The 21617-nt window shown below is 41.4% G+C and overlaps 1 protein-coding gene across 2 annotated transcripts; it reads left to right on the top strand.

Annotated features, from left to right (window-relative positions):
• The first annotated feature begins 4726 nt into the window (after positions 1-4726).
• Positions 4727-20278, top strand: LOC101849504 (protein Dr1). 2 transcript variants are annotated; one of them, XM_005088784.2, is made up of 4 exons: positions 4727-4814; positions 15948-16182; positions 17313-17476; positions 19318-20278. In XM_005088784.2, the coding sequence occupies exons 1-4, from the start codon at positions 4812-4814 to the stop codon at positions 19444-19446; spliced, it is 531 nt and encodes a 176-aa protein (XP_005088841.1). In that variant the 5' UTR covers positions 4727-4811; the 3' UTR covers positions 19447-20278. The 2 variants fall into 2 exon arrangements, with proteins under 2 accessions (XP_005088841.1, XP_005088842.1); XM_005088785.2 differs by having other exon boundaries at positions 4740-4819.
• The last annotated feature ends 1339 nt before the right edge of the window (positions 20279-21617 follow it).

Below are 21617 nucleotides of genomic sequence, written 5' to 3'. Positions count from 1 at the left end.
TTCCAACCCCACTTGTTTTTTCCCACGGCTTTCTTTGTACACTCTTTGGTTAAGCCATCTTATGGACTGAGATTGTGTGAGCACACTTGAATGAAGTTTTGAACTGTCCACAATCATCCGGTGCCTTGCCGACTGGCGTGGGCGATCACGGACCTTCACTTCACTCTGTCTTGCTTGCAGCAATGTTGTATGTTGTTCTTGCTGCTCCCAGCCATACCAAGTGTTTCAAATAATCACGTCATTCAGAATGGCCCTTTCTATCAGTTAATTTTTTTAGCTCCTCTTTCATTTCGGTTCCCAGTCCATATGGACCTACTATGTCTTCATGTCTAGTTGTTCCCACAACTCTACTGTTAGCGATCTCTTAAAATTACGTGCGTACTATGTTCATTAATTGTTCTGTATGTCATGAAGATCAGAACAAGCAATGAATAAGCAGGTGCCTTGTACATGTAATATTTGTATATCAATATCAGTTAGTTGAGGCGGTTTTAAATTGGAATCTAATAATGTTTTTCTTTCTTCACTACAGCAACGTACCGTGTATAAATACTTTTATTAAAAATAATTTGCTTTTGTTCTTTATTGCGCGTGATGCTAAGCTCCATGGCAAGAGCCTAGACTGGGTTCACATCAAACAGCAGAATTTTCGCATCCTCTTGTGGATGGAAAACAGAAAAGATGTTTCAATCTTGAATGATTCATCATAGGGGATTCACCCTTTAACCAAACAAAATGTCATCGGCTAATTTGCTTAACATAAAATAATGAAAAAACACTAAGGACACAAATCATGCAGGTGTACATCATGTATACACACGCATATATATATATATATATGTGTGAGTCCATTTTCCTGGTTTCAAACGTATTTCCAACAACTAACAATATTATAATACTTTTGAATCTCTACTTTCATGTTGATTTTTTTGTTTTTGTTCATATGCGTGTTTCACTGTCTGTTCAGTCGCAAAGAGGTTATAATAGAGGTCGCAACTGTGACGTCACCCACGTAAATTTATGGCTGTGTGAGGCCACTCAGCTCTGTCGCCATTTTTTTTAGAGGAGACAGCGCTGTCACGCTGCGCTTCCCTCACAACCCCTAGGTGTTCATAGAGTTTGAAGCTTAGTTCAGTTTTATATTTAAGTTTTTGTTTGTTTGCTGTTGGTGTTGAATTATATTTAACCTACACGCATATAGAATAGCCTACAGTCCCTGCTGACAGATAATGGGAAACATAAATAAATGCACTTAAATATCGGCTACAAATGAACAGAGAGATATACTACAGGGTATTTTTTGTTTTTCCCCGGGTGGGGTGGGGGATGTGCGGAGGGAGACATAGTGAGTAAATGAGTTCGTTACTTAAGACAAAATACAATTTCATATCAACAAAATGGATCTCTTTTATGACATGTTGTCTACACTCTCTTGCTACTACTGATGCAAAGCCTAGGTCTTCATAGAGTTTGCAAAGCCTATATTTATAGAGTATGGCGGGGGTTAAGACTGGGTTAATTATCTAATAATTTAAATCGTTATTGTCTCAAAATGAGCAATTAATTGTAGGCTGGGATACTGTAAGTCACTCATTGTATGAATCCTGTGCGCACATCCAAAGAGCGTTGTTTAATATCGGGCACAAAATTATGATTATATACTGACAACATTTTAAAATGCAACACTTAGATGAATAGCCGGTTTATCTTAAACGTCCACCATATTTTCTAAAATTGGCGTTGATGGGCAATGGTGTTTGGCTACTCAACACCCCATCTTCCATGAACGCCTGCTGCTGTTGTTGCACATGCTGTTTGGTATCGGTTCGTAGCTTCCACGATCGGTTCCACAAATAAGACAGAATATTACGCCGGTCTTTTTTATTTGATATTTGGTGAATCTAGAACTGGGGTTTTAGGAAGACGGGATGCTCCATGCTTCCTCGCCCCTCTTCATGGGGTCCATTTCAGTATGGGCAGACTGATTTCTCAATTATCAGCTGGTTGTTGTAGTGTAGCGTCTGACGGGGTCACGCAGCCTGCTCTTACCTTCACCATTAAGCTTCACCCCTTTCGCAATCACAACCTCCTTCATGAAGGAGTCATCGTCACAGCTGCTAGCTAGGTTTTCTCGGACAAGGGCTATACTACAATTGAAGAATCACGGGTAAGCACTCCCTCTATGTTTGTGGAGCCTGCTAGCTTCTCTGCTCTTTCATTTCCCTTGACTCCTGCAAGATCCACTGCAAGCGTCTGATTTTGCTGTCTTGGATTGCCGTTAACCGATCTGCATAAAGGCTGCCTGTCAAGATCTTATCCAGAGTGCTCATTGAGTCTGTAACAAAGATAGCCTGCTGATATCCATTAGTGCAAAACCATTTCAGAGCCTCAGTCGTGATGGCCTTGATCTCCATGCACATGCTTGATGTAGTAAGGCCCGTTGCAACAGATGCCTCCTGGACTGTTACTCCATGGCAAGAAGCCGTGTAAGCCCAGCCTGATTTGATCCCACGTTGAACAGAGCCATAAGTGAAGATAATGGTTTCATCCTCTCTGCAGTTCTCTTCAATTAGAACCTGGATTTCCGCATGGGTTGCTCCTTCAGGCCACTCACGACATTCACGCCCTGATGTAGCAATCACCTGAGTGATTCTGTCTTTCACCTCGTCCGCAAGATGTACCCATGTCTCCCCTCGTCTGATTGCCCCCACAATGAGACCACACTCTTCAATGGTTTGCACTGCCTGTGTCATCAACTCCGTGCCCCGTTTAAGTCTTGGGTTAGTCTGATGACCCACTTTGTCATGAAGAGGATTCTGTGGTTCTGCGCATACTTTCAGGTAGAAGGCTTTGACCTGTGCGAGCTTAAGTGTCTTTCGTTCATGCCGGGTAGGCCTAGCACATATCGGATTGCAGCAGCTGATGTATCTTTTGTGCAACCGAGTATGGCTCTCATTCCTTCATTCTGGATCGCGTCCAGCCTTCTAAGTTACGTCTTGGACAGTGTCAGCAGACGAAAATCATAATCTACCTGAGACAAGACAAGCATGTCAAAAAGCAAGACCAAATTTCTCTGATGCATCCTGTCTCTCGCCATCACCTTCACTGCATTCAGCCCTTTTCTGGCCTTTGTGACGATTTTCGATATGTGCTCCTTTCCACTCAAAGTCCTGTCAAACACTATTCCGAGGTAGCGCAGTGTTTCTTCTCTTTTGATTGTCTGGCCTTTGATATAGACATCTGGCATCTGGGCTTTCACTGCTCGATTGTTGAGGGAGCACCAAAGTACTGTCGCTTTTCCAGGATGGATTTTGCCATTAACTGCTTCACACCATGCTTCAATCCTACCAAGCTCTTTCTGTATACTGCTGGCGATCATTTTTGTGTCTTTCCCTGTGCGGTATGCAAGACCGTCATAATCCGCTTAAAGCTTTAGTGTCCTGCCAGGACCTTCCAATCCAAATGGCTAGAAGTGATTCCTACTGTATACACGTTGAACAAAACAGGTGATAGGGCAGAGCCTTGAGGAAAGCTAGGTGTGATCGTGCAAGCGTTTGATCCCCACGAGCCAAGCCTCATAGCCACCCTCTTCAAAATTGCTTCTCCAATCCAGATAATCAAAGCTGGGGTGATTCTCATGTTGACTAGCGTTCTCATCAGTGCTTCGTATTGTTCCCTGTTGTACGTGTCTTCTAAGTCCAATGCAACCACTAGCCTACTGTTTCTTCAGCCCGCTCAAAACCATCGTACACACATCAAAGGCCAGGACTGCGGCGTTCATCCATGGCGTGTCTTTGCCTTTACGTCTGTCTTATGTGGGTAGTTACGCCTGGTTGGCTACTTTATATTCTCTCATCTCAAAAACAGATCGACAGTGGTTCTTTTCCGTTCAAGCAGCCTTGAATGTGTGCTAGAGTTGCAGCTGAAGCTACGAGCAGCTCCTCAGTTACATTCCTGATTCCAGAGGGCCGATACGAGCGGTGCTAAATCTAGATATACTGTTTGAGCGACCCACAGCAACAGATTTCAATAAAATTATGTTTTCTATTTTAACAAGTGATCATCAAGTCCATCTCATTCATTTTTTCTGAATTTTACACTCCCATATTATAGCCTCACTGTGTAAAAGGCCCTATTTGCATTATTTGGAGATTATTTGGCTCATTTTAAGGTAAACAATAGAAGAATCCCTATGAGTACATTTTAGCGATAGGCAATTCACATGAAAAAGAAATCAACAACAAAAGACTTCGCAGAGTATCATTAACCCGTGACTGAAAAGTGTTGCTGTGCACCGACTGGCCTTTTACTTTTATTCCCCTCCGGAATGGCGTCGCGCCCCTCAAGTTTGAAACGACCGTGACGTCACAGCCAAGACCTCTAGTTCTGTTTATAACCTCTTTGGTTCAATCATTATTCATTTTTTAGGATCTGATTGATCTCAGTGTTTGGTCATGGCAAGCCCCCCAATCCCTCCTTCTTTACGCTACTAAATGAGTAGGCCTACATTGAATTTTGCCCAGTAAAGGGATGTTATTTTTTTAGGACTTAAAAAAATAATTCTTTAACGTTTTTAATAGGCCTTGGCTGGATTCCCTGGATCCAAGCAGATCGCTGATCGGGTCAGCGGGGCCGTTCGAATCTTCAAAGTTACCCTTTAAAAAAACTATTGTTTTGCTAAAATCAGTATGCAGTTTTACTTTTTAATAAACAAAAGCAACAAGAACCATAACTCTCACACACAATTCAGAGTCCGAGCCGAGCCATAGCACGGCTGATACCGATAGACGACAGGACTCCTCACATATCGAATGGTAAGGTGGGTTTAATGATCTGTTTGATTCGATTATAGCACAGATGTGGGCTATTTTAAATGTACACTACTAATACTACTATACTGAGTGAAGGTGCTCCCCCCATACCTGTATTCCGATCATTTTAAAATACTCCTTGGCCGAATTGGTTAGGATTAGGATTAGGAGGACAATTGGTGAGTTACAGAGTTAGAGTTAGGGTAGCGTTTAATTGGTGCTTTTTCGGTAGTTCCCACCCCCTTTATTTGAGCCTGACCTACTTCTAGATCACGTTTGATTCGCAGTGAGCTAAGATATCAAACCTAACAACAGCAAAACATTAAATTCTGGTAAAATTCAGGGGGGCATGCCCCCCTGAAACCCCCCTTCCTATTTTTGTTAGGTCAGGGGGGCAAGCCCCCCTGAAACCCCCCTACTCTTGGGGCCAAAACCTGTGAATAACAATTGCGGGGTGGGAACTACCGAAAAAGCGCCGTTTAATTCTGATTAGCGTTTTTCAGGGTACTCTTATCCTGCGTCTGTGCCCAGATGCGTATCTTATCAGCAACCGCGATTACGTCGGACGTGCCGGGCAGGCCGCCGGGGTCACTCAGTGTGTACCGTTGGTGTACAGCGCGCGCGCGTGCCGGGACACATGTGTTTTCGCCATGAATACCGCGGGAGTGTGTTAACTGATGATGAAAATAACGCTCTATCCTTCATAGCTTTCTATTTATAAAGTGTTACAAACACATGAAGGTATTTTTTTACCTTTCCTCCCATCTCACACTCAGCTACCAGTTGTCTATTTTCTACTAAATATTGATGCGCTGAACACGAATATCAACTTAGCAATGCCAATCGGGCTTTCCCGCGAGGCGAAAATTTGGTCCCCGTTTACGGGCGATTTTGCGGACCCGGCCGAAGCGTAGGTGACTAACTTTGTCAACCTCGGTCTGCTCTATTTCCGAACCAATCCGAATGAAACTCGGCTACCAATCAGAAAATAGGGCAAACTAATGATATGTGGACGTTGAAGTTCGTACACATAAATTAACCTATACTTTTGGTGTCGGGAACACTTTCGTATCGTGTACACCGAAAACTATAAGGAGTTTGAATTTCAACGCCCAGATGGTAATAGATCTATCTATCCTCTATAGTGTGCTCAAATTTGAGAGTTCTGTGTCAAGTAGTTGTTTAGACCCGATCGTAAATCTACGACTACCCCCCTATCCAAAGCGGCTTCACACGGAGACCGGCCATTTTCCCCTCACTCCCGTGGCAAATGTCTGTGACCTACAAATCCCCGCATGACTATTCCGGGCCCGTTCATTGGTCACTTGAAATAGGGCAATGGCGGGCGCGCGCATCCGGTTGTTTTTCTCTCTATTCCCCTGTAACATCGCAATGGGGGTATTCCGAGGCGAGGTTATCTCGTCTCGGGGTGTTCGCGTCTCAACGGGGAAAAAGAATTTTTAATTGTACGGCATGCTAGATTGAATTAACTTATCTTTTACGGTCGGCATGGTCTAAAGTCATCATAAAAAGCTTTGCAATTATTTAGTCACGCTGCCGACATATATTCTTAAAGATCCCATGTTGTGATACGATGCTATAAATAAAATGGACTCATCCCGACACCCCTTTTTCGCAAAATCGTAATATGTACACCACAATTTTAATTATAACAAAATAACTACGAAATTGATAGTAAATCTGACAACAGAAATGATTTCTACACTCAAAAACACATCGGGTAGCCAAGTTTCTCTCCAACATTTGGATTAGTTACCGAGATATCGTCGATTTTCTTACAGAATCTGCTACTGCGTGGTCCACTTTTTAGGAGTATTTTCCTATATGTGGGTCATCCATATTTTGCCGACCTTTACAACCCCATAACTTTTTTATTTATGAACCGTTTCTCAAAATTCAAGAAGCATGATTATTAGAATTGAAAATTCTTTCTTAGGTACCAAAAAAAAGGGGGCAAAAGTGAAAATTTAAATTTTCATTGGCATTGCTAATCAACTTCATTTCCGTCGCAAATTAATAGTTTTTAAAAAATATTTGATTGTTTTTAACCGAGATAGACATGCCTTGGACCAATCGGGGGGTTCCAGGGGGGCCTGCCCCACTGGGGTAAAAGAAAATCTGGGGGGTTACAGGGGGGCATGCCCCCCTGTTTTTACACCCATAATTTGATATTTTACAGTTAGATTTGAAATTGTCTTGAAAATAATTGATTTGCGACAGTTTTAGTGGCTTTATGTGTGATCTGCAGCAAACAGTACAGCAGTTTGACCCCTGAAACAGTGCATCTGTGTGCGGGAGTGAAAGTAAAAATTTACCCACATGAATAACCCCCTCTCACAAGCTGATAAGACATTACGAGTAGTTACGCCCATTTGAATAACCTTTCTGGACGCTCTTGTTGTTATGAATGACCTGAGGTTCGAAAGGGGATAATTTAGGTCAATTTCCGAATGTTTTACACTCAAATTGTTCTTTGTACCTGCACAAGGGTATTCAAAACTATCAAACAAGCTTATTTTCGTAAAAAATTTAAGCTTGTTTGATAGTTTTGAGTACCCTTTGAATACTTCAGGTAGTATCATTTCATACAAAATCAAGCTCATTTGAAATATTTTGTATAGAAAAATGGAAGTCTTGTTTCCTGACTATCCTTTTGAGCTCCTCATGTCTAAGTGGGTCAATTTCTTCTATAATTTCATTGGACGAACATCTAGAGCTATCAACTTCGCATGTTTTGAATGAGATGTATGCCTCGATTACGAACCAACGTAGGTGGTTCTAGAAGACGGCCACAAACGCACACAAACTCAAGCAGACTGATGCACACACACTTGACCTGCGGGAATGGGGTCCGACTCGGGACCCGAATGACACGTAAGAGGATGCGCGTGCGCTGAGCCAGGAGCTACACTGATTCGGGACCAGGACGCAGGCGAGGTGCCGAAATAGGCTTATCGGGCTACATTTAAACCCGGCTCCCGCAGGATGAGGGTTAATATCTAGATCTAGTCTTCTAGATTTAGATCTAGATCTAATCTAGACCTGGAGTCTAGACTAGATCTAGATCTAGATCTAGGGTTAGGACCGTTAGGGTTAGGGTAAGGATTAGCGCAGAGATGCCAACCAGTACGATTTTACGTATTTTAGTACGATTTTTTGCCGAAAATACGCGAATACGACTTTTCATGAAAAAATACGCATCCTGGAATGCGAAAAATACGAGATTCAGCTTGGGTGAGTAAACCTATCTCAAGTCCCATCTTTTGTCAAAATAGTATCAGTATCGCAGAACTGGAATATTTGAAAACCAAGTCCGATGTGGTTAGTAAGTTTATTTTTGCCGGTCGCGATCGTGATATTATATTCGTTCAGCTTCTCCCGGTCCGGAGAGTACGTTTCACTTTCTAGCGAATAGGCAGCTATGGCGGCAGGCGGAAGCGTATGTAACACCGAGGCTCGATCGGGAAAATCAAGATCTACTTTCGCTTTCGTTACCACCGAGTAGTTTGCCAGCAGTTGTCTAATAACGCAACTTTTGTGACATGCAGGTTGTGCAGTATAAACGCAAGGTCGCCATGCAAATAAAATTTAATCAATGCTCGGACTCGCCTCTGTGCTGTCACTTGTGGAAAAAAAAGAAAATAAAATACAAGCGTCGTCCGGTTTTTAGATTGTCTGGCTCGCCATCGCGACCGGTCACTGAACCTGCGCGCATTCGTGTCATAAATAAATGCGGCATCGTGTGAGCAAAGACCGTCTTTGGTGGGAGTAACGGCCTTGCGAAGTATAGGACTACGGAATAGGGGAGGAGATTATTGATTTTTTGGGGGTTTAAGATATTATGGGGGAGGGTGTGAAGGCAACACCAGAGGACAAAAACTTGGAAGCACATTTCAAAATTTTGAAAAGAGCTTTCTGCAAAGCGCGCGTTGGTGCAGGCCATGTGTGGAATCGGGACCCTTCAAACTTTGCAAGTCTGTGTTATTGAAATAATGTGTTTGCGTTTCATTGGATGGGTGATAGTAAATTATACCTAGCCTACAGTGTATGTTGTGGCTTTCTGTTCAAGACTGGTTGATTTTCAGTGTCACTACATCTTGCCCTACCACAGTTATTACAACTCTCACAGTGCATGATGGGTCTACTTGAGTCTTTCAAGTTATCGCTTTTCTCTGAGTTTGAGCAATAATTTGAGTCTGTCAGTTCATAATATGAATCATGACACCCAGACTGGTTCTTGGTTGTCGAAATTTTTGTTCTAGGCCCTTCCGAACTCTCAAAGCAGGATTTATTTTTTACATAATTATGAGAGGAAAATATTACCGGTATAATAGACTGAAATATTTAAGTCAAACAAGACCCCAGTACGACACTGAACACTGACATGTTGTTGATTGGATACATGTATATTGTACGTGTGGGTGCTCCCTTTTTCGAGCTGGTGAGCTAGTAATTTTTTTTCAGGAAATATTGCTTGACCCCCTTAACATTTTACTATTACTAGTTGGTCGGTCGGTCGTGGGGAATACACATTTTCCCCTGAAAATACACATTTTCAAATTTCCCAATACTCATTTCGGTTTTCTGTGGTTGGCATCTCTGTTAGCGATTAGGGTAAGGGTTAGGGTTGGGGTTAGGGCTAGGGTTATGGATCAAAGCGAAACATGAGCTGTGAAAATTAAACGTGGGAATCTGAACAATCGCCGATTACTCTTCTATTTACTTCTAGATCGAGAATCTAGATCTAGATTCTATGATTACTATGATGATGAGTAGGCTATCATCGGCTATAATGAGTTGTGACGTGACTCTAGATCTAGATCTTGCTCTAGGATGGTGGTGGTAGCACAAAAGTCAACACTACACCATCACCAAGATCTTCCAGATGTTCACTGATTTATTTTTGTTCACATTTTTGACTGGATTCGGGCAGGGTGCGGATTACGCATCATGCGCCTAAAATGTAGAACGAGGCAAACCATTTTTAGGTAAAGCAGCCATCTTGTTTGACGTCAGACCGAGATACCTCTCCGATCACGTGACTACATCTAAATATAGCCAACCGGCATGTCACCAAAGACGGAAGTGTGTCTATGATCATATCAAGCTTAACTCACTGACTACTGGCCCCTTTCACAAATCACTAGTGCTGAGTACTGGCATTTTTGAGGGGTATTTCAAAACACTACCACAACTCTCAGAATTACCCTATTGTAAATATGATTGGTTCAAAATTGGAATGAATTTGATTTTTCGAAAAAAATTCCAGAGACATGACAGATAGAATGAAATTCACAACAACAACAAAAATAAAAGTTCAAAGTGTTTTGTTTTGATTTGTATCCATGTGTGAGTGTTTGGTGAAAATATAAAAGCTGGTCTGTGCGTTAATTTTGACCCATACACTGAATTACATGAGACAGATGAAGGGAACGAAGTTGTGATTTCGTCGCATGAACAACAACAACAGTACTAGTGCTAGATCTAGCCCTAAAACTACGACTCGGGCCGTGTTCGGGTACATATCCAGGGTCCTAACTATTAGACACATCATATCCTGAGTCACTAGAACTAGCAAAACGTACAGAAGTATCGAAAACAGCGAATTATGTGATTCTTGTTCATGCGACCGTTACTTCGATGCGACTGTCGGATTACTATCATTTGTATAGAAAAAACATAGCGCGAGTTCCGGTCAGGTCAACCCCCCAGATGAGGTGACTGTCCTTCACCTTCAATTGCTTAAAAAGTTGCCACGAAACTTCCGCCAAACTCGGCACGAAACAAAACAAGAGGCAAAACTAGCACTGGATTTTGTTCCCGTTCATGTGACGGGAGCACAAGATACGGAACAAAACCGCAAAGTCCATCCCGTCAGGGGTATGGGATCCGTACCTGCGAACCGACCGCCTGCCCTGTACCTGTGACGGGATCCTTAGTCAGTGAGTTAATCTACCTTTGCTGTTGGAAGTTCTGATGGCCGAATAGTCCTACAGTGGAGTCCACTTATAGCGAGTCCTGAAACAACGAGAAGTCTGTTATAAAGACATTATTCTAAAACCACGTTTTTTCTCCTTCTTTATCTTTGTAAACAAAATACTGCTATTGCTCAGTCAGAACGACACGCGAGTCGGTTGTAACGGAATATTGCTGCTGCTGTGCACAGCACACAGACCAATTAAACATATTATAAAACCTTGCCAGTTGAGAAAGTTGTTTAGCAATGCCAATCGGGCTTTCCCGCGCGGCGAAAATTTGGTCCCCGTTTACGGGCGATTTTGCGGACCCGGCCGAAGCGTAGGTGACTAACTTTGTCAACCTCGGTCTGCTCTATTTCCGAACCAATCCGAATGAAACTCGGCAACCAATCAGAAAATAAGGCAAACTAATGATATGTGGACGTTGAAGTTCGTACATATAAATTAACCTATACTTTTGGTGTCGGGAACACTTTCGTATCGTGTACATCGAAAACTATAAGGAGTTTGAATTTCAACGCCTAAATGGTAATAGACCTATCTATCCTCTATAGTGTGCTCAAATTTGAACGTTCTGTGTCAAGTAGTTGTTTAGACCCGATCATAAATGCACGACTACCCCCCGATCCAAAGCGGCTTCGCACGAAGACCGGCCATTTTCTCCTCATTCTCGTGGCAAATGTATGTGACCTACAAATCCCCGCATGACTATTCCGGGCCCGTTCATTGGTCACTTGAAATAGGGCAATGGCGGGCGCGCGCATCTGGTTGTTTTTCTCTCTATTCCCCTGTAACATAGCAATGGGGGTATTCCGAGGCGAGGTTATCTCGTCTCGGGGTGTTCGCGTCTCAACGGGGAAAAAGAATTTTTTATTGTATGGTATGCTAGATTGAATTAACTTATCTTTTACGGTTGGCATGGTCTAAAGTCATCATAAAAAGCTTTGCAATTATTTAGTCACGCTGCCGACATATATTCTTAAAGATCCCATGTTGTGATACGATGCTATAAATAAAATGGACTCATCCCGACACCCCTTTTTTGCAAAATCGGAATATGTACACCATAATTTTAATTATAACAAAATAACTACGAAATTGGTAGTAAATCTGATTGCAGAAATGATTTCTACACTCAAAAACACATCGGGTAGCCAAATTTCTCTCGAACACTCCAATTAGTTACCGAGATATCGTCGATTTTCTTACAGAATCTGCTACTGCGTGGTCCACTTTTTAGGAGTATTTTCCTATATGTGGGTCTTCCATATTTTGCCAACCTTTACAACCCCATAACTTTTTTATTTATGAACCGATTCTCAAAATTCAAGAAGCATAATTCTTAGAATTGAAAATTCTTTCTTAGGTACCAAAAAAAAAGGGCTAAAGTGAAAATTTAAATTTTCATTGGCATTGCTTAAGTTGTTGGTGATCCAGCGAAACAAAGAATGGGAGAGCCCACGCGAACCAACAATGAAGGCCGGAGCGAATGAGTGGAGAGGGTGTGGCAGAACGCATCGCGTGAAAGGCCAGCCCAGTCTATATTATCTAGGCATACCGTGCCTCTCACTTCTCAGGTGCGGAATGGAGAGGTCACAATGTGATAGATGGATGGAGTGACTGTGTGACGTACGCAAGCAGACGCAACGCACCACAGGGTGTGGTGGGGTGGGGGACAACGCAGCGGGGGAGTAAGCCTTGAGCCAGAGCCCCTTCTTTCTGATCGCCAAGGCCGATTTGTCAACATTGCTAGTGCTAGAGAAAGAAACCTAATTCGATTTTTTATCAAGTTAGACCTAGAGATCATGTTGAACAAATCACCATCAGTCAGGGGAAATACAAAAAGGAATAAACAGAACGCCAAACTCATAGATTATTAGGCCTACTTTACTATTTCCCTTGAATTTATTACTGGATCCCTCGTAACAAGAATCGTGCTATAACGGACATTTCGCACCGGTCCCCTCCCTCTCGTTATAACAGGATTCCACTGTACAATTATTTTATGAGCGTTGGAACGAATCCCGGTCCCAGACGGGTAATCCTCCGGCGTCTTTACGGCATTTTTCGTGCGGTTTATTGTCTTTGTATTTACCGTGTTTCAATTTCAAGCATCAGCGTTCTTCCTGTTCTGAGCATCAACGATCTAAGCGATCTTCCATCATGTCCAAGTACTGGAATTCCAAAATGTAATTAACATACCGGAAACCTTATAACTTGTAACCAATCAGAGCATGGCTGGTGGGCTGCAGTTAGCCGCAAGTGTGAAATTTTAACGTGGGAAACACATCGACGGATAATACGTCTAGCCACTGACCCAACATGTTGTTCCACACGGTGTCTCCAAAGATCGTGTAGTAGAGAATCTTTAAATGGGTATCTCCACGGCCTTCTAAAAATGTTCTCTGGGTATCCCAGGATGTGATGACATCACACTACTAAAATTAATAGCGTATCAGGCAGGTGGGTCGTTCTATGTTTAACCGCATGTGTGCGGCTTAGGGTTTAGGGGGTATCATAATGTATTATTTTTTTGGATGGGTTAAATTTCGTCATGTCCAATTAGTGACCTCATTTCTTGGGCTCCAACACCATGCTGCCCTTTTAAATTTGGCTCAAATGGTCTAGGCTAACCTGTATTTCCCGAATCTAGGGTTAGGGTTAGCCCTAAGTTGCTTCTCTTTCTTTTTGGACCAATGCATCTTTGCAGTTTGCATAAAATTGAATTCTATTTTTCTATTATAAGAGAATGATGAAAACCAATCGTGATTGTTTTCTTTTTGGTCTAAATCGACATGCAATACATGTTTTTAAAGAGGGGAAATTGTTTTTTAGAAGGATCGTGTCCATGTCCAAATAGACACTGTGCTAATCTAACCACTAACGTTAACTTATACTTATTCATTTGCCTCTTCGTTCTCCCTGGCTTTGTACTGGGTGGTATAGTCCGCTAAGAAGAGCTCTCCACCTCAGGTCTCAGGCACCTGTCTCATTTTTGTGCTATCCTCTCTACCTCTGGCCTGCTGTGTCCGAGATCTGCCTCTAGATCTCAGTCCGTGGTGGAGTTTGGCCACCCTCTCTTTCTATTCTCCTGGGGGTTCCATCTATGGCTTTATCTTTTCGGAATATGGGCAGACTTCCTTAGAGTGTGTCCAATCCATCACAGTCAATTGATTACTGTTTGGTTTGTCTCCGTATCTGATAGTGTCCAGCCAGTAAATTTTCATGATCTTCCTCAGACAACCATTAATGTGAAGGACTGTAAATACTGTCAAACCTGCCTCAACAGAATCCTGTCTTAACGGAAACTCCCTGCTCCCCCCTTGATATATTCCTCTTTTGCTACTTGTATAAAACGGAAACCTGTCCAACGCGAAACCGGGAAGAAAAATCTGCTCCCTTCCGAGGGTTTTACCTCTAAGACGGAAAATGTTTTGCCCGCTCAGCTCTGAATTGAAACAAAACTCGCAAGTTTGGTTCTGCCGGCTCTAAACTTAACGGTATGCTGCCGGGCGAGGAAGGGGAGTAGGGGTGCAAATTGCGGGTAGATGTTACCCCATCATGTGAGCCCTGAGTGATGAAGATGGTCAGGATGGTGTGGGTGTGAAATCTCACGACTGCCAGTGAAAGAGCTCGAGTGGCGCTCCACCACGGAAACTTTTCTTGGTAACTGGAGGCCAGAGGTGTGGAATTAGTTTGACCAATGCCTGACACCCTGATTGTACAGCCAGCCGAGAAAAGAATTCCTGGAATGAAAGGCCAGCTTAGACATACAGCTAGATCTAGATCTACGCAATGAATTGCACGTTGGTTTGTGGAGAAAAAAAACGTTGCTGTATGGTTGGCCTTACACAAAATGCAACTTGTTTCTCACATTGCTACATAACTATAATGAAAACTCGGATTTAACAAAATTAAGTCTGGCTCAATTACTTTGTTATATTATATCCAAGTTTCACTGATTGTCATTCAGAGTCAAAAACGCAAATAAAAATAAAATCTGCCTTAAGAAACACATGGAAAAGGTCCCACCCCAAACACAACTGACGTGACCCCTACTACATGCTTGATAGAGCAGACCAGGTCACAATCTTTCGACTCCGTTGTTTCCACAACAGACTCAAACACCATATGCACACTAAATTTAAAGTGGGAGAGTCCGCGATCTGTGAATGTGGACACGACCAGGAGGATGCCCATCATATATCCTTCAGCACTGCCCGGGCTACGTCACCCTTCGTACACAGACGTGGCAGAATGTGGCTCCCCTTGAGAGAAAGCTCTATGGCAGTCTCTCAGATTTGAAATGGACTGCACAGTTTGTGCGCGATATTGTACTGACTGTCTAGCTGATGTCATCGAGACCTAGGAAGAAGAAGAAAAAACTGATTGTCATGAAAATGTGGAATTTATAGCTTTGTGCTGTACCATGGACATCATGGGAGTTGGCAAGATTTCAGTTTGTAGTTGTCTATAAGACGTACAACATGTTATTCATCTGACTCAAATTTTTCTGTACGGAGATATAACCCCCCCCCCCCCCCCCCCAAATAAAATTTAAAAAAATATATATATGGGGCTCCTGTGGCTAAGTCTGTGAGTTGTGGTTTCAGACTCAAAAAATAATGTCAAGCTAATGTCGGTGACACAGGGTTTAGGTGGGTGGTCATTGGGGTGTGTCCTTGAGTTGAGCAAGAAACGACAACCCTAGCTCAAGAATTACAAAGCAGGGTGCTGCAGTGGTGACCAGCAATGGCATGTTTGTGACATTGTTCTGTATTGGTGTGATATTGTGTTTTTTTGTATATTTGTTTGTGGGTAGGTAAGATGGGGAAACATAGGGAATGGGGGATGAGGGGAAAGTGATAATACAGAAGACCCGAGGTCCGAATATGTTATGAATAGGCCTGATCTTGACTCCATGTCCACTAGCTTTGAGACATGAGACTGCTGAAAATGAGTGCTAACAATAGGAACACACACCCCGTGGCAACAAAAGGGATAAATAATGTTTTTATGAGGGTTTTGTGCGAACCATGACTACTGATGTCTGTTCCATATCAGGCAGTGAAAGAGGAGGGTACAAGGAGTATTCATTTATTAGGGATTTTTTTTTCCTTCTGTTTCTTTCTTGCAGATGGCAGACAATCGTGACAAGGATGGTCAGCAGCCGGACGATGACCTCAGCATTCCCAGAGCGGCTCTCAATAAAATGATAAAGGAACTTTTACCAAATATACGTGTGGCAAATGATGCCAGAGAACTGATCCTCAACTGCTGTACCGAATTCATTCACCTCGTGTCCTCGGAAGCAAATGACGTTTGTGTCAAACAGAACAAGAAAACAATTTCTCCAGATCATGTAGTTGCAGGTTCGTTTGTTGAAAACTACAGTGGAGCATGAATAGTTTGAATTTAAAAAAAATATATTAAAAACTTCTATTTGAAGATTTTGGCTCTTTAGTTGCAGTCCACCTGCTTTGTTGGACGTATCAAGGTTAACAATTTAACTCTTTCTGTGGCAAGTAAACCATGTTGATTTTAAGAGTTTGGATAGCCCGTAGTAGGAAAAAAGTTGCCTAAAGGCCAAATTATGCTCTGTATCTATTTTTTATATACAACTGCCGCTTAGCTGACAGGTTAGGCTGTAAAGTTCAGGTGGTTCATTGATTCTAATTCTAGTCCAGATACTTCTTTTTTTTAGATATTATAGAACAGAAAAATATCATGATTTTCTTGTCTGCAAAAATCCAATTCCCGCGACACCCAAAAGGGTATAAGCGGCGGATGAAAGTAAAGTAAGCAAAAATCCAATCCCTTCTCTAGCTCAGTTACAGAAATTAGACTCACTTGTACATGTTTCTGTACTTGATGCCACTTATTTCAAAGCTAATAGGATGTATTTTAGGCTCAAAATCCTCTTCTCAGCTGCAATTATTGTGCCTGAATTTGGTTTTACTCTTTACTAGTCTATCTTTTGATCTAGAACTAGAGGTGTCTACTCTACAGACTCAAGGAACCTAGATCTGCTAACTGCTTTTAGATATAGATCCCATATTCATATCTAATTATTGATCTAGAATTTAGATCTACAACATATAAATTTAATCAAGGTGATAGAAGCTAGCTGAACTCCTGAGACAAAAATAATTCATTAATCATTGCCTTAAAAAAATCTGTTTAGAAATGTCTTGTCTCTTTTTATGTCAGATTATATCATAGTTACATAGTATGTATGTCACTGTTTTTCAAAAATGTTTTTGGATTAGGTCTAACCCTGTAACCATGTTTGACTTAAACGTACTCCATTCTATTTGGTTTCCATGTAAGAAAAGGATAACTTTTCCAGGCCTTTTTGTTTTGAGATTAGAACATGATATAATATGGTTTCCATCCAAGTCCAAGTAGAGAGTAATTTATAAAGATGTGTTTAATTAAGAAGACCCACACCAAGTCTTTTCTTCTCTTTTTTTTTTGTTGTGTGTCCTCCACCCACGTTCAGCTCTGGACAGTCTGGGTTTCGGTGAGTATAAGAGCGAGGCCAAGGCGGTGTTGAAAGAAGCGAAAGCCGTGGCGGCGAAGAAACGTCGTGGGAGCTCACGACTGGAGAACTTGGGTATCCCAGAGGAGGAGCTGCTCAAACAACAACAGGCTTTGTTTGAAAAGGTAGAGATATTTTAACTATTTATCACCGGCAAGCCGCTCCTTGTGGTTTGTGCGTCGGAACCACTGTGCAGGTGAGCTGCTGATAGCGGCTCTGGCGCATTCCTTTACGACGACTTTAACATCGAATTACTTTTTGGCAATTGCCAAAAACTGGTGTCCTTTACCGGGAGTTTGTTCAATAAATAAAGAACTATCTAAATTAGTTCACTTGTTTTGATTTAATGACCCATTTAGTGACGTTTTTGTTATTTTTAGATTTTGTACCAACAAAGGGGCATGGCGTAGTGCGTTTACCTTACCCCCCTCAGAGATAAAGAGTTAGTCTCTTATTAACTTCATTTTTCATCTGACACAGGGTCAATTTTCTGGCCTGCTGATCCTAACCACAAGTCGGTGGTGCTGATTTTGCGGATTAGAAATCTGAATTTCGGACATTGTCCAGATATTGCCGTATTACATCCTATACAATGTATTATAGGCCTAAAGATTATAGTCTTGATATAAGATGTATTATAAAATATAGTCCATGAATTTGAGTACCCACACATCTGTTTCCAATGAGTCTTTGGCACTTCTGGTAACTGGACTGCTCAGGCCGATTTTTAGGCCCGATATTTTTTAAACTCCAGCAATAGTGTGGTTATCAAGCATTATGTGCAGATCCTGGTGAACGTTTTATTTTAATAGACAACTGTAATGGCTTTCACTAGAGAACAAAAGTACTTTTTGTTTGGCCTGTTACTGTTAATACAAGAGAATAAAAAATAATTGAATTGTTGTCTTTTCAAGTGACTTCCATTGGAGTGAATTGTGTGTCAACCATTCCACAGAGAAATTTATTTGAATTAAATGATGTTGACCTGATGATTTTCCAGGGATATCACATGACAGCGATAGTGAGGAAAGAGAATGGTGGTGAATCTGAACCAGTGTGTTAGTACATAGTTCTAGATCTGAGGGGATTGGTGAAGAATATAACTGTCTTTGTGTGTATGACTAAGAGAGGGAAAGGACGGAACTGTCTTTGTAGAGTCGGAAATGGTACTTCACTGAAAGACGGTGTCCCAAGCTCTTGCCAAAGCTTTCTTTATTCTGTCTCCGTCGTTTTATGCAAGAAAAATTTGGAAATTATGCAAACTGAGCCTAAAAATGTGAAATTATGCGATTCTGTTAATTTTAACAAAGAATGATAAAGGAAAATAATCAGAAATTATGCAAAAAATGATCAAATTTTACTAAATTATGCAGGGTGCATAAAACCATGGGGACAGTTTATTTCTGGTTTGCTCGGTTTTATTCCTGTTTCTGTTATTGGTTGTCAATAATAATTTGACCTCAAATTTAAAAAAATTAACCTAAAGCAAATATTCACAAAATACCTAATAGAAAACAAAATTTCTTGAAAGGGTATACCATTTGCTACCTTTTGGCTCTTCCATTTTTTTCATATTGTATTGAAATTGAAAGTATAGGTAGTGTCAGAGCTCGACAAAGTCAAAAGAAAAAAGCAAAAAAGCAACTGATCTTTTGCTGAACAGCTTGAAGGTCTAGGTCATTGCTGTGATTTGCATGATAAAACAATCTTCATTTACTACTAATGTATACTTTGTTCTATTACTTATTACTTTTTAGAAAACATTCAATTTTTTGTGCTTTGGGTGCCTTTTGGGGGCCCAAAACTTTGACTTAAAAATAACATAATGTAATAATTTTATTGTGAACACCTGGGCATTCTTGGACGCATTGACAAAAAAACAATGTAAAAAAATAGCCGTTCATTCTATTTTTTCTCTTTGAAAGCTTCAAATAAATAAAATGTTTTTCTCCCTTTGTTGTGGTAGGCGCGACAGGAACAAGCCTTGCTGGAACAACAGCAGTGGCTGCAGATGCAGCAGGCTTTACAACAGCAACAGCTACAGCAGCAGCAGCAGTTACAACAAGAGCAGGACGAAAACGACGACTACTCCTAGCACACGGCACTGGTGTATGAGGGGCATCGGGTGGGGGTGGGGGGGAGAGGGGAGCTGCGTAGTTTGTGCTAGTGTGACTGAGAGCGTGATGAATCCAGATGATGGGGGATTGGTCATCGTGTGTGTCGTCAAGTGGCCACTTGTGTGTGTGTGTATTATTATTTACTGATTGGTCATCTGATGTGTCAAGTGGTTACTTGTCATCTCACTTCATGTGTGTGTACATTGAGTGATTGGTCGTGTGTCAAGTGGTCACTTGTGTGTATATTGAGTGATTGGTCATCTTGTGTGTATATTGAGTGATTGGTCATCTTGTGTGTGTATTGGGTGACTGGTCATCTTGTGTGTGTATTGAGTGATTGGTCATTTGTGTGTGTATTGAGTGATTGGTCATCTTGTGTGTATATTGAGTGACTGGTCATCTTGTGTGTGTATGGGGTGATTGGTCATCTCATGTGTCAAGTGGTCACTTATGAATGAATTGAGTGATCGGTTATCTTGTGTTTCAAGTGGTCACTTGTGTGTGTATTGAGTGATTGGTCATCTCATGTAAGTGGTCACTTGTACAGACTATGTGTATTGAGCAATTGGTCATCTGATGTGTCAAGTGGTTACTTGTATTGTGTTTCACCGACTTGTCATTTAGTGATTGGTCGTCTTATGTGTCTGGTGGTGGCATGTATGAGTATTGAGTGATTGGTTGTCTTGTGTGTCAAGTGGTCATTTGCGAATGAATTGAGTGACCATGTGTTTGTGTTTATGCTGTACAAAGGAAGCTTTAAACTAACTGTTCTGTGCGGAGCTCTGAGAATAAAATGGAAAGACAAAGGAACTTGGATTTGGTTTTTTTTTTTTGTTTTTTTGATGAGTGAACAGAACTTTTTCGTATTTGTTCAGTACATTTTTCTAAGACATTCAATTTGTTTGAAAACATGAAAACACCAACAGAAAGAGTTTGACTCGCTAATCACTAGGCTTTTAAAATTTGCTAAAAGTCAATATAAATTAGTTCAAGGGTTTTCTTCTTTTTCTTCTTTGCATTCTCTGGTCAGATCTCAGGGGTAGTTGACTGCTGGTTCTTCAATCTTCATTACAACAGATTTTTACACATTTACATGTGGCCGTTTTTCCTATTTCGTACAGCCACTTGCTCTTCGCCTCGAGGCAGCCACATTCCAATTTTGAAGGTACTCTGCTTTTATACCGAGTAGACTATTTTCAGTCTTATAGTACTTGTAGGAATTAATTTTGAATTCTGTCCGTAGGTTGCAGAAGCCTTCTCTTATATCGAATTTAGGACCACCAAGTGATCTTTAACATGCACAACGTACACACAGGATCTCCAAGATTTTTCACCTTCATTTTAGAAGGCAAGGTGTTCCATCTTTCCTTCCCTAAGATCACGGGTGCTGCTGAAAGAGAGTAGTACTACTAGTAGTAGTAAGAAGGAACCAGGAGCAGCAGTAAAAAGAGTCAGGAGTGGAGGAGAGAAGAGCTTAAAGGAGAGGGGGGGTTTGAAGGAAAAGTGGAGATGAAAGAATATGATGACAGAACTGTGAGAACAGGAAAGGAGGTAAAAAGGGAAACATTTTTTTAAAAAGTACATTTTTTCACTGCTCTCTGGTTTCGATCCCAGGACCTTTTGGATGAGAGGCGAACACTGTACCTCTAAACCACAAGAGTTCCTGTTGAAATGTACCAATACACCTTTTTTTTTACATATAACATTACATGATGCATAGATAGCTATAGCAACCAAAATCACCTTCTATGTAAAGTAGTCATGGGTAGTAGTAGTGTAGTGATTAGGCTAAGGCACTTTTAACTGTGAGGTTGCCGGTTCGGAGGTTTGAGGCCAAGGTCTGACATTGTGTCCTTGAAAAAGGCATTTTGCACAAATTTTCCTCACTTCACCCAAGTGTGAATTGTTACATAGAGGGCAAAAGATCTTGACAGTATGTTAGTGTTTTAGCGCCTGTAAAATTTACTAAAATGGCTGCTTGCACTGTATGCTTCCTAGGGAGTTGAGATAGTTTCAGAATGCTATCAGGTCTGCTGGGGTAATAATATAAGACTGTAAAGTCCATAGAGCTTGCCGTTGAGATGGAATTTGAACAATACAAATGCCACCTATTATTTATTTTTAATGAATTGCCTTTGATATGAGTGGT

This window comes from Aplysia californica, unplaced genomic scaffold, assembly GCF_000002075.1.
Source record: "Aplysia californica isolate F4 #8 unplaced genomic scaffold, AplCal3.0 scaffold00001, whole genome shotgun sequence".
In the NCBI taxonomy this organism is placed as follows: domain Eukaryota; kingdom Metazoa; phylum Mollusca; class Gastropoda; order Aplysiida; family Aplysiidae; genus Aplysia; species Aplysia californica.
The sequence above is the reverse complement of the archived record's forward strand: the minus strand, read 5'-3'. Positions and strand labels throughout refer to the sequence as shown.

What these genes read in the sequence shown, in the direction of transcription:
- LOC101849504 (XM_005088784.2), top strand. An exon ending in TCCAGATCATGTAGTTGCAG is followed by an intron (nt 16,183 to 17,312) that starts GTTCGTTTGTTG and finishes ACCCACGTTCAG; the next exon opens with CTCTGGACAGTCTGGGTTTC. An exon ending in AACAGGCTTTGTTTGAAAAG is followed by an intron (nt 17,477 to 19,317) that starts GTAGAGATATTT and finishes TTGTTGTGGTAG; the next exon opens with GCGCGACAGGAACAAGCCTT.